The sequence below is a fragment of the Oculina patagonica genome, unplaced genomic scaffold (genome assembly GCF_052425735.1).
Source record: "Oculina patagonica isolate OP01 unplaced genomic scaffold, crgOcupat unplaced11, whole genome shotgun sequence".
Taxonomy (NCBI): Eukaryota; Metazoa; Cnidaria; class Anthozoa; order Scleractinia; family Oculinidae; genus Oculina; species Oculina patagonica.
Genome location: NW_027557083.1, coordinates 119,748 through 137,847, shown reverse-complemented (window position 1 = coordinate 137,847; position 18,100 = coordinate 119,748). Strand labels below are relative to the sequence as shown.

At 40.7% G+C, this 18,100-nt stretch overlaps 2 protein-coding genes across 2 annotated transcripts; both read right to left on the bottom strand.

Moving 5' to 3' along the window:
- Window positions 1-1,237: 1,237 nt before the first annotated feature.
- LOC144639603 (importin-7-like) lies at window positions 1,238-5,469 on the bottom strand. The gene is made up of 4 exons (XM_078498886.1): window positions 5,299-5,469; window positions 4,916-4,997; window positions 2,768-2,927; window positions 1,238-1,400 (listed from the first exon to the last, which is right to left on the bottom strand). Exons 1-4 carry the CDS (start codon window positions 5,380-5,382, stop codon window positions 1,238-1,240), a joined length of 489 nt encoding a protein of 162 aa, XP_078355012.1. The 5' UTR covers window positions 5,383-5,469.
- Window positions 5,470-9,741: 4,272 nt separating this feature from the next.
- Window positions 9,742-17,860, bottom strand: LOC144639601 (high choriolytic enzyme 1-like). Its single transcript, XM_078498884.1, has 8 exons — window positions 17,562-17,860; window positions 16,611-16,796; window positions 15,556-15,676; window positions 14,358-14,533; window positions 13,066-13,290; window positions 12,351-12,504; window positions 11,742-11,859; window positions 9,742-10,876 (listed from the first exon to the last, which is right to left on the bottom strand). Exons 1-8 carry the CDS (start codon window positions 17,656-17,658, stop codon window positions 10,787-10,789), a joined length of 1,167 nt encoding a protein of 388 aa, XP_078355010.1. The 5' UTR covers window positions 17,659-17,860; the 3' UTR covers window positions 9,742-10,786.
- Between the last annotated feature and the right edge of the window lie 240 nt (window positions 17,861-18,100).

The following is an 18,100-nucleotide window of genomic DNA, read 5'->3' as shown; positions in this document are numbered from 1 at the left end:
ACACTCCCAGGGGGGTACTTGCAGTATACATGACGGGGGGGTCGACAGAGCTTCATATTGCGAACCCAAAAAAATACATGAGCCTGAAATTTTACACCCAAAAAATACCTGACATCAAAATTTTCTACCCCCAAAAGTACAAGACCTAGCACCTCTATACTGATTTATTCAATAAAACAGACTTTAAGACCTAAAAAAATATATGACAGATCTCTTGACCCAAAAAAATATCGAGGGTGTAAATTTTCAACCGAAAAAAATATGTCGGACCTCCCCATCATGTATACTGCAAGTACCCCCCCCCCCCCCCCTGGGACCACGCTGGTGTGAGGTGAGTGCTCTAACCACTGTGTCATCCTTGCATAGACATCTCTTTGAAGTTCATGACTTAATATTATTCTTTCCTACTCTAAAAACATCTGAGATTCATCTGGCTCCTTGTTATGGCAAATAAACAGTACGATCCCAACTTCTCGAACCCTTAGTTACTTGAAACTCCCGATTTCTCAAACCAATTTTTGTTTCCATTGGATATTACTTCTCTGTGATTGTGTGGTTCCAGAAAATATCCATACCCCCCCCCCCCCCCCATGGAAGGGATTTGCCCTATGACCCTTCTCCCCTACCCCTCTAGAAATTCCAATTTAGCTTCATACATTGCTTTAAAATTTTGGATCTTTGTGACCCCCCTCCTCCTTGGAATTTCCAATCCCTTCTGTTGGGGGGGGGGGGAGTATGGATATTTTCTGGAAGCACACATTTCACCCTACATTTCTCAAACCTCCTGATTTCTCGAAGCAATTTTCATTCCCCCTGAGGTTTGAGAAATCGGGATTCTACTCTAATGTGTTCTTACTTCATTAAATTTTGCTCATGTATGTTAATTACTGGAAGTATCATCCTGATTTAACGCAGAACAAGATAAGATAAGATAACTTTATTTATACACGGTTTTTCCATCAGTCAATTAAGTTACTGGACTATCTACCTATCTTACTAACTACAAAAATTTAATAACAACAAATTCAAATAACAAAAACAAAAAGAAAAGTCTGCTTTTCATGGAGGCCGTGTCTAAAATTTACTTAAAATTTAGATATTACTTTAAACTGTGCCAACTTAATTTAGATTTGAAACCAGTCAGTGAAGATGCTTGTCTTAGGTCTATGGGTAAGTTGTTCCACAACTGGGCTCCACTGTACAAATCAAGGCATTAATGCAGTTAACAATCTTCAACTTACTCATATTTCTTGACCACCTGGTACAAAGTGAGCAGTGCACCCATCCACGTCCCCTGACTGTTCTCAGCCAGAAATCCATTCACTTTGTCAATCACTCCTGGCCACTTATCTGGAAAGTCGTGTCGCAGGATCTGACTTACGCATACAGTAAGCTGAATTCTGGAATAAAAAATAGAACAGGTGAATCTGTAAGATCCACTGTAACTCCTCCTCCGCTACTTTCTCAACCAATCAGAAGTAAAACCAAACCCAATCTTGACTCACACACACACACACACATTTTCCCCTGCTTCATATCAGTTGCATGTATTTGCTTTGAGTTTCAACTGGTTCACTGCTTTGGTTTTTGGTTTTATGACACTCAATAAAAATGGCTCTATCTGTAAACCATTTAGTATTTAGTGTATTTAGCCCTGTCATGAAATAGCATAGTGTAATGCAGGATCGCTACTTAACATTAAAATACATGTAGTATACCAAAATGGTAGAAATGCTACCAAAGGGGAAGAACGATGTAGAACTGATGCTTGCAGTAACTTTATGAACTGTACTACTTTTTATGTTTGAAACGGTTAATAAGTATTGTAAAATTGATTGAGATTTAACATAAGAACAGACCATTATTTGTAGCGATATCAAGGAAGTATAAACATACATGTACGTTAAAGGAAACTTATGGAAACTGAAACTCTTCAATAAAACTATACTAGTCAGTAACAACCAAAAGTTCGGAAGTGCAGGCGAGATCAATGCAAGGTGTTGTAGGATTAATGAAAGTTTAACAGACGTCTACTACGGCATAATTCCTCAGGAAGCGATTTATGATTTAATCTGCCCAGAACTCAGGCAGGATCCGCTTTCGTGTCAGTGCACTTTCAGTCATGTAGGCAGTGGTAAGGCAAAAAGTTTTACGCCAGGCTGTCCTCCCTGTTGCGTGACACACAATGTTTTCGCGCAGGCCTTCATGATATCGGTTTCAAGTTGCAAGTCACACCAGAAGTCACAGAAGTAAAATTAAACTGAAGTGAGTTTTGAGTCGATTCGCGTGAACTTTTAAACAAATTTTTCCTTGAAAAGCAGAGTACTTTACTGTTTCAGTTAACTTAAAGAATGATGTCACTTGTTTGAAATCCTGCCTTGCGCCTGGTCACATATCAAAGTGCAAATCAACAAGGTCGCATTAGCACAAGGATCACATTGAACTCCACTGCGCCATCATGAATCTTCCATTCGTGCATGACCACAATTTCTTGTGTCTTTGATCTTACCGCCAACCACAATTCCTTGCATTTGGTAAAAAAAAGTGATTGCAGGCCCCATAAGTTAATCCTTTGCCGATTAGAGAGCTGCCTCGCTCGCTAGCTTCAGGCTCACTCGCTGCGGCAGCAAATGTGCTTTTGTATTTTACATGTTCTCTGGACCTCATACATAGTCCAATGATGGAAGTATAGAATGATGATGATTATAAACATCTCAGGTTTTGTACTAAGACACAAATTATTATTACCGGTAATTAGACCTCCTACCTTATTAATTCAGGAGCATGAATAACTGCCTCAACAATATTCTCTCTGATTGTGGCTTTGTCTTGCTCAGCAATAACAAATGGAACAGCCCCATCAACTGATTCTGAAGGTTCCCTCTCCTTCCAGTACTGAGCAATCATATTCTTAAGGTAAATTCCACCTATTAACAAATGCAATCATTAAAAAAAAATTTAATCAGTTTATCAATTAAGGAATAAGGTTTGAGCCTAATGGCCCATCTGTGGGAGGCGCGGTGGCCTAATGGTTAGCGCGCTCGACTCCGAGTCGAACGGCCCGGGTTCGAGGCCTGGCCGGGGCGCTGCGTTGTGTTCTTGGGCAAGACACTTTACTCTCACAGTGCCTCTCTCCACCCAGGTGTATAAATGGGTACCGGCGAATTTACTGCTGGGGGGTAACCCTGCGATGGACTAGCATCCCATCCAGGGGGGAGTAGCAATACTCCTAGTCGCTTAATGCTACGGAAACCGGGATAAGCTCCGGCTGTATGGGCCTCATAAAACCTTTACCTAGTGGCCCATCAGGCAGGTGCTTACTTCTGGTTACCGTAACATGCAACAACTAGGAACTTATTTATACTTTCACCTGGATAGGATGCTGGTCCATCTCAGGGTTACCCCCAGTATTTAATTCATTGTCAACCAGGGCTCGAGACTAACGGTAGCCAACTAGCCAAAAGCTAGTAAAAATGCAGTTTTGGCTAGCAGCTTTTGGCCTTTCACTAGCCAAAATGGCTAGTGAAAAAATCAGGCATTAGTGGCAAGAAAACACATTTATTAAAATCGTCTCTCAGAGAATAATTATAACTAACAAGTAAACTGTTGACATTATAGAATGTGAAGCTTTAAACAAAATTCTAGTTGACAAAAACGCGTGTACATGTACAATTTTTTATAGTGAAGAACAAAGCCCAATTTTTAAGGGAAAAACAAACGTGAAGATTTAAGGAACATTTTACGGCTAAAGGTTTAAACATTATTGGACATTGTTTTCACCCCCCCCCCCCCCCCCCACCCACCCTAAAAAAAGAACTATACTTAAAATTGTGGCTAGTAGAAAATACGTTTTGGCTAGTGAAATCAAAGCTGTCACTAGCCACTTGGCTAGTTAGCCAAAAAGTTAGTCTCGAGCCCTGTCAACGTAAACACAACACTTTATTCCCAGTGGATTCGGCAGCCAACACACGGCCATGTTGGCTTTCTACACACACATTATGTCAATACCACTGACCCCCTACATCACTGGACAGTCTAAGGACTCCTGTCAACAAATTTGCTGCTACCCATTAAAGGAACTGTGTCTTGGATTTTAGCCAAATTAAGGCAAATTTGCTTTTTTCAATCATTTGCAAAAAGAGTTTAGACACTCATTGTCATTTTAGACATTTTATGCCTGGTGGTTTTCTGCTCTCCCATCTCCCCCAGATCAACATTGTTGGCATATCAGGATTACATTCAAACCTATAAGTAACACCTTGCTTGAAAGGAGGGGGTAGGGGAGTAGCTAAGAGCCAACTGAGTTTGTTAATGAGCCGGCTCAGTTTTTTTTCTCAGCTACATGCCTGGCCGGGGTGTAGGGAGGGTCAGAAGATGGTTTGGTGGTGGGTCCACCTTGTAGGGGACTTTGTGTTCTTTTGTGAACTCACCTGCCGTAGGGCAAATTTATAAAATAAAAATAAATAAAAAAAATATTCCAAAAAATTTCAATTTTGTCAATTTTATGCCCTGCACGCCATACATGTAGTGACATGAAGACTTGACTTCTTTGATAACTTTATCAAAGTACAATATTTAACTGACATTGCTTAATTCGTCAGTTTCATGTAAAGACCATATACTATACAATGTACCACAGGCAAAGTTCCTTATCTCGATACTTTGTTTCCTTGTCAATATACATGTACATTACGTGTACACATTAAGTGAGCAGAATAAATATATTTACGTAAGTCAGTGCGCATAAGTGTCTCTTCGGAATAAAAAATGACCTTGTATCGAACCATTTCTCAACACAGTGCCGCAGATAATTCTGTCCTTTCTGTAATACGACAAATATGCCTTCGCCATAGGGCATCTTTCGTAAGTAAGCTTATTCCTGGTAAAACTAATTCATATCGTTTCAATTTCTTACCAGACTGCCGTATTGGAGTTTGCACTTCATTCGACATGACCACTTGAAGCAAGAGCGAGAGGAATCCTGGAAGCTTATGAATCTGTGAGAAGAAAACGCCGGAAAGAAAAATCGATAAAACTATTTGTGGACTTTAATCTTCAAAATCATGACTAACGTACAATCATCGAGTCATTCACCCGCAAGGCTCCTAACTTTTTTACTTATTTTACGACAACGCAGTTATAAAAAAAGGGTTAATTTAAGAATTAGATTTAGGATTATCTACTGGATCTATAAATACGTCTTAATTTAGGAAACAAAGTAAAAGTGGCTCGCAAATATCGGACGATGCGTGTTGAGTAAAATCCTTTACGAAAGAAGCACGAGTTTTTAAATCTTACCTCATTAAGCTTTTTCTCCGCTTCCTCCCTTAAGTTTGGGTCAAAAGTACTCGACAAGATAGTGGCTAGATGAGGTATATCCATCGTGAGGTTATTTTTTTGTGATAAAATGAGTATTTCTTCGCTTACTCCATGTGCAATTTTTCGTCTTCCCGCGATTCTTCCCCGGCAAAATGTGTCATGCGCTTTGGGGTGGAGTCAGCTGACCCGAACGATTGGATGCTCAAAAGGAAGGAGAGGAATGGGGGGGGGGGGGGGAGGGGGGAGAGGAGGGAGGAAAGGGGAGGGGAGAAACAAATGTCCACATGCGAGAAACCCTGGGATAATCTCGCGGAACACTAATTTTGGGTCTGAGCTGTTGCAGACATGTATTTTAATTTTGCTTCATTTGGTTTCCGTAGAATGAAGAGCAGGAAATCTGAGTGCGAGGAAAAAATTGGAGAGATTGGAGCCTCCACCCGCGGTTTGGTCCAAAATTCTTATGTCGTTAAAAACACGCCTTAAATGTTGACTATTAAAAGGCTGGTTGTGTGTTGTGCGAGTGTCTCCAGAGTATAATCTCATTCCCAGATCTAAATAAATAAATAAATTACTATATTTAAATAAATTACTATATTAAGAGAGGAAGCCACATCAGCGCTAGCTGGTTTTCATGCGGGTCCTCTGTCCAGGTCGAATTGGAATTTGGAAATGTTGGTTTTTTCAGGAGGGAGGAAAACCGGAGAGCCCGGAGAAAAACCCTCGAAGCAAGGCGAGAACCAACAACAAACTCAACCCACATATGGCACCGGGCCGGAATCGAACCCGGGCCACATTGGTGGGAGGCGAGCGCTCTCACCACTGCGCCATCCCTGCTCTTGTTGGCGAAGCCGATAGCCTGTGTACAGCTCCCCTCAAAACATTTGGGGGGGAGCGGGACGGCTGTACACAGGCCACGAAGCCGAAGGCGACAAGGATCTCGCCTTGGGGTATTGGGAGAGGAACTGAATTTGGTATGTGCTTAGCTGGATTGGTCAGTCAATACACGATAAACCACTTTGTGAAATCGTATACATCTTTAATAATACATTTGCCTATAAAACGTGAACATCCAGATGACTAGAATTTCTCGATGACAATTTGTCTAATCGAAACGTATAGGCAGTCGGTTTTCTGTAATCGTTTTATATCGCTCGATGCTGATATTATTAGTCGTAACTCGATTACCTTTTTTATTTAAAAAAAAAAAAAAACTTATCATAAGCTATTTATTTGACTTGCTCCAAGTCGATCGTTCACAAATCAGGCTGAATGCGCTCGGGATTTTCGTGTTAGACGCGCGAGGGGAGAAATCACGAGCGCGACGCGCGCGTCAATTGCAAAACGACTGTTGTTCCGAGCTATTTTTAGACGCGCTTCGCGCACGAGATCTATTTTAGCATGAGCTGATATAGTTCTGGATTAGTCATGCGTTGTGCTCACTTAGAGACAACCAAAAACTCTATCGGTATCAAAACGAACAACTTGGAGCAAGTCTAGCTTTATATTACCCGCCGATTAATTTTCGTGCACGCTCATTGAACAAAACGCATCACGTGGACAAAATCGGACCCCGGCCCGTCGCATCCGTCCGATTTGAAAGTCACGCTTCCAGGTCTTACTTTTTAACCAAATCACAGTGTTAAAAAAATACGTAAACCAGTAAATATGCATTCATTTCAACCGCAGTTAGGCCGTGGTTATCACTGCAGGTTTTTTCCCAATTGACCGGAGATAAAGCGCGTTGTAGAGATTAATCGGAGGGTTATAAAATGAATAAACCCCTTTTTGTCTTGCTGGTATATTGAAGGATAATGCTCTTGGCTAAAAGGCTGTCCTCAAAATTTGACAGTTTCCCTCCGAAGCTTCGCTTCTCGGCCAACTGTTCATTTTTCGGACAATCTTTCAGCCTCGGGCATTATTTTAACAATAGAGTGTTTCTGTCGAGAAACTATCGGCTGATAGTTGCCCCGCGGAAATTTGATGTTCTTAAAACAAATATTAGCCCGAGAAGCGAAGCTTCGAGGGCTAATATGCTAGTTTTAAGAACATCAAATTTCCAAGGGGCAACTATCAGACCGATAGTTCCGAGACAGAAACACTCTATTGTCTTAATTGTTCACCACAAAATTTTCTTCCGCGCGCACATACAAAAACAAGCATCGTGAATTATTTTTACTTTTGAGGATAAAAAACTCAATTGAAAGCCGAAGTTTAACAAACGAAACAAAACCAGACGAGAAACCCACTAAATGCAGTGAATTTGGTTGGGTTTTTTGTCTGCAGGCAGCTTGTTTACAAAAAAACAGTCACGGGCGGGCACTATCGATCCGGGCATTTTTTACAGGAGGGCACTATTTTAACAATAGAGTGGCTGTCGAGGAACTATCGGCTGATAGTTGCCCCGCGGAAATTTGATGTTCTTAAAACAAATATTAGCCCGAGAAGCGAAGCTTCGAGGGCTAATATGCTAGTTTTAAGAACATCAAATTTCCAAGGGGCAACTATCAGACCGATAGTTCCGAGACAGAAACACTCTATTGTCTTAATTGTTCACCACAAAATTTTCTTCCGCGCGCACATACAAAAACAAGCATCGTGAATTATTTTTACTTTTGAGGATAAAAAACTCAATTGAAAGCCGAAGTTTAACAAACGAAACAAAACCAGACGAGAAACCCACTAAATGCAGTGAATTTGGTTGGGTTTTTTGTCTGCAGGCAGCTTGTTTACAAAAAAACAGTCACGGGCGGGCACTATCGATCCGGGCATTTTTTACGGGAGGGCACTATTTTAACAATAGAGTGTTTCTGTCGAGGAACTATCGGCTGATAGTTGCCCCGCGGAAATTTGATGTTCTTAAAACAAATATTAGCCCGAGAAGCGAAGCTTCTAGGGCAAATATGCTAGTTTTAAGAACATCAAATTTCCAAGGGGCAACTATCAGACCGATAGTTCCGAGACAGAAACACTCTATTGTCTTAATTGTTCACCACAAAATTTTCTTCCGCGCGCACATACAAAAACAAGCATCGTGAATTATTTTTACTTTTGAGGATAAAAAACTCAATTGAAAGCCGAAGTTTAACAAACGAAACAAAACCAGACGAGAAACCCACTAAATGCAGTGAATTTGGTTGGGTTTTTTGTCTGCAGGCAGCTTGTTTACAAAAAAACAGTCACGGGCGGGCACTATCGATCCGGGCATTTTTTACGGGAGGGCACTATTTTAACAATAGAGTGTTTCTGTCGAGGAACTATCGGCTGATAGTTGCCCCGCGGAAATTTGATGTTCTTAAAACAAATATTAGCCCGAGAAGCGAAGCTTCTAGGGCAAATATGCTAGTTTTAAGAACATCAAATTTCCAAGGGGCAACTATCAGACCGATAGTTCCGAGACAGAAACACTCTATTGTCTTAATTGTTCACCACTAAATTTTCTTCCGCGCGCACATACAAAAACAAGCATCGTGAATTATTTTTACTTTTGAGGATAAAAAACTCAATTGAAAGCCGAAATTTAATAAACGAAACAAAACATGACGAGAAACCCACTAAATGCAGTGAATTTGGTTGGGTTTTTTTGTCTGCAGGCAGCTTGTTTACAAAAAACAGTCACGGGCGGGCACTATCGATCCGGGCATTTTTCACGGGAGGGCACTATGGGCTGTTAGCATAACCACACTGACCTACTATTGGTAATCGCGCAATCTGATTGGCTACACAGGTGCCTACTATCGATCCGTAGAAGGCTCTCGGAGCGCGCGCGTAGTCTTCGCTGAATTTTATCAATCAAAACCTTCAATAAATCAATTCTAGCGATATTCTGAGTTTAATAGATCGGTCAGTGGGTTATGCTAACACAATTAGACGGCTCGCTCTCGGTTTCTACCGGCTTTTGATAGTTGGCTCGGGGCTTCGCCCCTCGCCAACTATCAGCCGGTAGAAACCTCGAGCTTGCCGTCTAATTGTTAAATAGTGCCCTCCGGCGGACGGGCACTATCGCGTCACGTGTTCAATTTAAACCAATCAGAATCAGAGAAAATTTAGTGGTGAACTATAAGGGCTGATAGTGCCCTCCGGCGGACGGGCACTATCGCGGCACGTGTTCAATTTAAACCAATCAGAATCGGAGAAAATTTAGTGGTAAACTATAACTACCAATATGCCAGCCGCCTGAAGGGGTTTACGTACTGAATAGCTTTAGTAGTGTCTCTTTATATCCCTAATATCCTAAAAAATAAAAATAGAAAGAAATAAAAGCTCACTAGTTTAGGCCCCTTTTTAAATACTGTACTTTTTACAAAAAAAATTAGTTTGCAGTTACCTAACTTGATGATGAGACAAAATGGTGATTTTAAAAAACATCTTTTCCACCCGGCGTTAATTTACCCTGTTTATTAATTAAGTTCATAAACTAGAACCTGCACTGAGATGTTTGTTAAATTGTGCTAATTGGTTGTTTATCTTATGGCAACTTAATTTTTTAAATAAAAAAAGGGGGCCCATACTCATTTAAAAGCAACAGCACCTTGCTATATCCAATATTGAATTCCTTATAGAGCGGTTTTCACTTGAGTGTCGAAAGTAATTAGCGTCTGCATTGGTTTTGCATTACTTACGCTTAGTGATTGGCTCAAAAAACTCGTGCCACTTTCTTAGCCAATCAGAAGTAAAGCTAAAACTAATTGTGAATCGCTTGCGCACGTTTTCTCGCACTTCATACCAGCTTGGTGTATTTGCTTTGAGTTTTGATTGGTTCACTGGATTGTCTGTGTCCTTTGTGATTGGCCAGTGTGATTACTTTGGTTTTGGTTTTACGACACTCAACTGAAAACTGCTCTAATATCGTCATGGCTTTATTTACGATTACTTGCATGTCTTGCATGTGACATTTATCTTATTCTACACTGTACACTGGGAATTGGTAAAAAAAAAATTACAGAAAGAAAGTTATATCTAGATTCAAAACGAGAAAAAGATCTTTGTCAGCTCAAGCCATGAAGGAATAGCCGCCATTTTTTAATACACGCGCCAATCATGTGTGAAATGATAAGATGCACAGCGAGGATTTGCAATGCAATACCGAGAAATGAACTTAACGTCTTTAATATGTGATGTATGTAGTCTGTTCTCAAACCCTCTATTTCTCTAAGTTCGTGTAGAACTTTAGAGCCGGAGTATATATCGTGGGAGAGTAAACGAGCACGAATTTCGCAAGGGGGTGTAGGTGGGTAGATGGCTAGTTGCTCTCATTCGCTCGCTCGCTTACTAATGCAAAAGATACGTCTGCAAATAGATTATTTTGACCAAGAAGCAAGTGCTTTTCAACTGGTAGGGACTATTAAACATCTATTCTAGCGAATTGTTAAAGTTTGTTTGGCCTAGAACTCTATCGAGCCTTCGCGCTTTTGACAGCCCCTCGAAAATCTCCCCTTAAAGTATAGTGCATTTTTAACAGCAACCATCTTTATGGTTTAAGAATAACATGATCTCCAGGGTACATCCAGTCATTGTACTTCAGCAGTATTTTTTTCTTGTTTGGAGTTTCTATTTCCACCTAAGGGAAAAATAATGCCGTGATAATTTAAAGTAAAAGAGTGCTGTGGATATCTCGGGAACAGAAATAGTGTAAGAGTTCTTTCAAATTTTTAGAGCTGAAACTAGTGTTTATTTATTGACAAATATAAACCTTTATCTTGGACAACTGAATGAAAGAACCACGAGTGTGTTTTGCTGGTACGCTTTCTCTAGAAGGTATAACGCTTTGGTTTAATCAAGCTTTAACAAAAGGGACGCGGTGGCCTACTAATTCGAGCATTGCGCTGGGGCAATGGGGTCGTTGCGTTGTGTTTTGGTGCAAGACACTCAACTCTCATAGTGCCTCTCACCACCCAGGAGTATTAGTGGGTACCAGTAAAATTGCTAGGGAAGTTTGACATATTCAATGCGGAACTAGCACGCCAACAAGGTAGGCCGTTAGTAGTTCATACTTCAAGTCACTTCATGCTACCATTTTCTTGAGCCACTAGACTGCGGGATGCTTTACTTAGCTAAAACTTTTTCCCCGTACGTTAAGTTTGAAAACAGTCCATATGGTATAGCAGGCATTGAAAGCAGCCCTCTAGAGAAATACAAAAACAATAACATGCTGAACCCCAGATAGAACTACAGATAAACTTAGTAAATGGCCTAGCTCACCAAGAGTGCTCAGTGGTTAGAGAACACAACCGGCCGAGGTATTTGGTTCGAATCCTGTCGGGACTTATATCTTTCCTTTTTCGCCCACTCGTGACAAATGAACATTTCATCTTAAGTTTGTCAATTACATGCTACCTAGGGGACTACCTAACCAAGATATACAAAGCGCGATTGTTATGCTGCGCTATGGATAAAGGAAACTGATAATTGAGTTACATACTCACCCTTTCTAACTTCCATCCATTAGGTTGCCACCAGTTATACCACGTGGACTTCGCTAACCTGACACGCAGTGTCTTAAACTTTCCAATATTAGGAGAAATTACTGGAAATGTTTGATTGCTGAAAGAAAGAAAAAGATTTACAATTCGAACCTGGGAAACTGAAAATATTCCTTACGCGAAAAATATGCTGCTGCAACATTCAACAAATAACTTTTGTTGGTTGTCTGGTTATAATAATAGACTAGACTCCAAGCAGTTTTGTTTTATTCTCACCATTTCTATCTTGAGAGTCGATTATACATTTAGCCGAATCGAACGCGAGCTCACCAGGCATACAAAAAAGATTCCGTACGCTCGTTTCCAGAACTTGCTATGAAAGCCCAAAAATGAGATCCGTGCGAGATCTGGGAAGGACATTAGCGTCGCTGCGTCGGCAATGAGAAAAGAGAGAGACTGTCCAATTCTTAGTCAACTTCAAAGCTGTGACGTAATTAAACTGGGGTCTAGCTTACACATATCAATCCTCAGCTTACGCTATGGTTTCCTGCTTGAAAATTGCTGTTCAACTACATATTTGTTGTTGTTAAAACGTTCATATTGTTGACTCACCTTCCTCGTTCAAAGGGGTCTGGGACTTCGTCAGTAGATTCCAGTTCTACTTCGCCCGAGTCCCCTTTTTTACCAGCAAGAAGTATATCAACTTGAAGGTCTGTCCCGGCAAAGGACACATCAGACGTGTACACAGTGATAAAGTACAGCACCACTATCAGAGAGATTATAAAAAAATGCTATGAGTTTAAATGAAAGATTGCCAGGTCGGAAAGAACGATATATGATATGAAATTAGACTTAAAGGGGTTTTCCTCATTGTAAGAAACTGTGAATTTTCCTTTGTTTCGGAGATATTGTTTTCAAGCTCTGTATGTTGTTTTCAGGTTCTTTGTTGTCTCGGTTGTTCTTTTATTTACGTCACTGGTGAGTTTCGCAGTCTCCTACACCGAGGATGAGCCAAGAAAAGTGAGGGGTAAAAGTTACATGTTACCACGAGCAAGTTTAGTGTCCTAATTGAAGAAGTCTAGAGCCCTGCGTTGAACTGATCGATTGGATTAAAAAAGAACACTCAACATGCTCAAATCTCGTAGACGGAACATTGGAGAGATTTCTCCCTTTTTTTCCGCTGAGGCAGAGCTTCTAAGTTCAGGCGACAACAATGCATGTAATACCAAACGCTGTAATTTTTTTATTCTTCATAGTAATAATATCCGCCTTCCTTTCCTTTGCTGAGGCCTAAAAAGCGACCGTTATACACTGAATGCATACTTACAATTTTTTTGAAGCTCAGGGCACTTATAAAGCATGTTTATCCTGACAACGTCTAAAGCTGAAAAGCCACTACTCTGCCCCAGACGCATTTTGGGATCGATCCTCGCTTCTATCGTATTTTCACCATTTTTGCTGAAAAACTTGTTATCGTAATGCATGATCGAGTGGAAGTCGTACGGTAAGTTGCCGGTGTCTTGGTCATACGTCGCAAATTCGGACCTCCTAGCTGAAAAATATAATATATCAAATAAGTTATGTTATTATTAATAGATTTAGCCAAGCCTTAAGGCGGAGCTCCCCGGTTTTTCTCTTTGCTGTTCTTTTTGATCTAACTCGACCGACAATAGAAGGACAAAAGGAGAAAGAACGAAATGAAACAACAACAAAAAAACACACGCGACCTCGATGAGTTCTACACCTCAGCCCGCGATGTGGTCATGTGATTTTTCTGGTCAATGGTTTCCTTGTAAATAATAAAGATGGTAGATTTTAAGCTCGGTGATAAATAGTGAGGAAATTATTCTACATGACACGAGCGTGGGATGGTTTCCTTGTTTTGACAGCTTTAAGTCGATCATAATATGGATGTCCAGGACGATGTCGAGTATCAAAGATGCAAGTGAACGTCAACCTATTTCTGGAGTAAGACCGCCATGTTTGAGTCATTCCGTCGTACGTCGCACGTACGAAGGACGCGCCTGCGATCCTTTCCGCTTGCCTTGATGACCAGAAAACTCAGATGCATCGTTTTCATTTTTCTATGCATGCATGGTTGTCCTTTTTCCATAGTTATGGGGCTCCGGCTCTGCGGCCCTTCTGGCCGCTGGGGAGTTCCGCTATAAATTATTTTAAGGCAATGGTCACATCACACATCTTGGCCAGTTTTGGCCAGAACCTGCACGCATGCGCACAGTCAGTCCGCATTACTTGAAACTTTGTGCGGTATAGTTCACTGCAACGGACGGTCGATGTTGTTTTTTTTATGACAATTTTTTTTAAAAATATTTGTTTCATTGCTTGATTTGCAACAATTCTACCAACATACTGACGAAAACCGACCAAAGTGATCTGAATTTCGTGAGTGTGCACTCAGTCCAAAATTGCTGACATGAAGAGTCCGGAATCCTGGCCAAAATTCTCAGCTAATCCGCGATTCGCTGTATTCTTCAAATCCAAAAATCCGCTCAATGAACAACAAAATCCGCAATCCGTGCGCTTTTTAAAACGATATCCGTTAATCCGCGCACTTATTCACCACCCCCCCCCCCCCCGTCCTCCTCTTTAGGGACTAACCTTCTGGAATGTTTTGGTATAAAACAACAACATGTTGATCTCTGTCTTCTCGACTCTGCTCGTGTAAAAAGCCAATTGCGTGCATAATTTCGTGAATAGCTCGTCCTCTTGTGTCGCATCCTTTGCCTAGAGAGAGTTGCTGTCTGCCACTGCGCCGTCCAATTTGAGCCCAGCATCTGTCGTTAGAGGAAATACGTGATCAGTTTTGGTTGATTGAGCTGAACGTGAGATAGCGCAAAGCCAGGATGTCTAAAACACGTAGTCATATTTTGGCAATGGATGAATACAAATAACAAACTGTAAGTGAGTGCAGGTGCTGGTTTTCTTTGTACTGTACTACTCCTATGCTTGCAAAGAAGGCTACCGGAGTCCATATCGGGGGTCTTACCATAACTATATCAACTTTAATTTAATATTGGCCAGACTCTTATGTCGTTCGTTCGTTCGTTCGTTCGTTCGTTTGTTCGTTCTTTTGTTCGCGCATGAGTGCGTGCGTGCGTTCGTTCGTTCGTCTGTTTTTTCGTTCGTTAGTTCGTTCGTTCTTCGTGCGTGCTTTCGTTCTTTCGTCCGTTCGTCCGTCCGTTCTTTTGTTCGTTCGTTCGTTCGTCCTTTCGTCCTTTCGTTCTTTTGTTCTTTTGTTCTTTCCTTCTTTCGTTCTTTTGTTTTTTTGTTCTTTCGTTCTTTCGTTCTTTCGTTCTTTCGTTCTTTCGTTCTTTCGTTCTTTCGTTCTTTCGTTCTTTCGTTCTTTCGTTCTTTCGTTCTTTCGTTCTTTCGTTCTTTCGTTCTTTCGTTCTTTCGTTCTTTCGTTCTTTCGTTCTTTCGTTCGTTCTATCGTTGGTTGGCTGGCTGGTTCGTTCGTTCGTTCGTTTGTTCGTACTTACTCTCGTTTCTTCGTTCATTTCTATCATTCGTTCTTTCGTCCATACGTTCTTTCTTTCCTTCCTTCGTTCCTTCCTTCCTTCATTGCCGTAGGCATGCATGCGTTCGAACGCTCGTTCGCTCTACATTCGTTCTTTCGCTAGTTTGTTTGTTTTCTTTGTTTGAGGAGATGGATTCAAAATGAGCAAGAAACAGAGGACTGAAAGAACTTATGCTTTTCGAAGATATAAGAACATAATAGAAGATCGGTCCAAAGCACGAAAATTGCCATTCGGCCTTTTTATAGCAATTAAAGTTTTCTTTATAAGAATCTTATTACCCTGAACCCTTGACAATTTCTATGTAGTCCTTGTCTTTGTCAGTTTTTTCTTCAAATCTGATACACGTCCTCTTGTTGAATTGTTTAACAGCTTTTCTAAAGGCCTTGACTGGTCCGGTGCCTAAAATCACAACAGCATATCTCATGAATCTTTACGTATACGTATACGGTTTGACTGAACCCTGAACCCTTCCCACGAGACGTTTCTTAGGAACACTACCTATTTATATTGCTAATCTCCCTGGATGTAATAGATGGTTTATATATATATAAACTTTTTTTCAGACAAGCTTCTGTTTTGCAGAGATCGTTAAGTAGGTGACAGTCTATAAGGTCTGTAAGGGTTATTACTCGTTAGATCTGTCTTTTTACATTTAATTCTGATTTTGTTGTGGTGTATTCCTAGCATAGTGCTTATATATTATAGGCGCTTTTTGGATGCTCAAGCTCCCCTGTCCACTCTTTGTTTCTAATTTATTATATACATTTTCTCCGTGGTAAGGTAAAGCCTGCTGTCGAGCTAAGTGACTCATCAGGCCGGAGCTTATCCCGGTTTCTGTAGCAATAAGCGGCTAAAAGTATTTCTACTCCTCCCTGGATAGGATACTACAGTAGTCCATCGCAGGGTTAGTCCCCAGCAGTAAATTCGCCGGTAGCCATTTGTAAACCTGGGTGGAGAGAGGCACTATGAGAGAAATATGTCTTGCCTAAGAACACAACGCAGTGCCCCGGCAAGGTCTCGAACCGGAACCGCTCGATCCGCAGTTCGGCGCACTAACCATTAGGCCACCGCGCCTCTCATCTTCTCTGAGGAGTAAACCGTAATATATTAGGCAAGCTTTCTTGGTATAGCATACAATTGTAACACATGCGCTAGCACACTAGAGCATGCAATGATGAGGTTACACGTGGCCTGCAGCTTATATACATGGGCTTGGCGCGGCATTTCCGTAATATATTTAATCTTGATAAACAGGTTTATCACTCACATAAACCGGGTTGTACAAAAAACGAAGAACTGTTACAACTGACTACTACTAGTGATTTCATCTTACCAAACAATTTACTGAAGAATCCAGTGTTTAATGAATAAGGGACTCGCACAATTCTGCTGCCTTTCGAAGTCGTTCCAGGCCAGTAGAAACTATGTGATTTTGATTTCAAAATGGCACCTCGCTTGCTAATTCTTCGTGTATGGTTAACGAACCACTTGTCCACCATCATGTCACCTTCGATGACAACTAAAGCAGAAAAAATAATAATTGCAGATTAGCATTGTCGTTATTCCAATTGTCTTGGAATTTAAAACTGCTATGCGCCCCGAATTCTCGCCGTCTCGATCGTGTGTGTACAATGAGTTCCTCGCGCGTCGAGTGACGCTGGCCTCTCGCGCGCGTGTTTCACGCGTAAGGGAATTTGAGAAAATTATGAGCTCCTTCCAGACATTGCATTGTTGTTGATCTGATCTCCCACCGAGATAAACACTTCAACCTGTCCGTCCCACAATGAAAACAGAGTAGTTAATCAAATATATCGTTAATTGTCCGGACCAGACGTTTATACGATTTCTATGACTCGCTTACTATTTAATTTTCTGCTAAAAAATCCACATCCTTTTACTTCAGTTAATCTGCCAACACGTGCTGCTTTTTTCTATCTACGAGGATCAAACAAACCGTAATTTACAAATTTTAAGCATTTTTGGCAGATTCACCTTATTAAACAAAGCTTGCTATCCTCGATTTAAATTAAAACCGTTTTCTGAAATTGTAAGACTTTTTTAATTCTAATTGTTTGCTTTACAGTCATTGCATGAGCTGGCCGAAAAGTTTGTTCGTTGTTTTATTGGTCTTTACTGGCTAAATCTAACCGTTTAATTTGTTTGATTTTCTACGCCATTTCACTCCTGCTGTTACGATGACAACTTTTAATTGCGACTGAGTTAAACGTACACGGTAATGTTTTTCGGTAATTCAAACACTTATAACAAATGATAAATAACCTACCAAACTGATTTCCATTCAAAGTTCTTGCATTTCGCTGGCTGATGTGGAGGAAAATAACGGCGAAGGTCAAGGTAAAGCAAACATTGTAGACTCGCATTGCCCCAAGTCACCAAACACAGGTTCATTACACCTTCATCTTGTTAACCTTCTTGTTAACCTGTTTTAAGTAGAAAAAAAAAACTTTCCCAGCAAAACTGACTCAACCTACGTAGATTCTGAGACGAGAACGGAGTGTTTCTGAAAAACGTGGCGAGAACACAGTGGCAGAGATATAGAAATCAAAGCCATGATGATTAATGGTCGAGTAAATACGCTGTTTTATTTTCTTTTTTACCTGCTGTAAAAACATTACAAAAACCAGTCGACCCAATGGGGGTGCATTTGTCTTGAAAAACAAAATACTAGAGCTAACATTAAGTTCTAGGTCAAGTTCTAGTTTGGGGTTTTGAGAAATGAGAGAAAAAAAAAAAGGTTTTTAAATAAAAAAGGCTGCAAAGTCTCCTATACATGTTATGAAACACCAAAGAACTGAAGCAAAA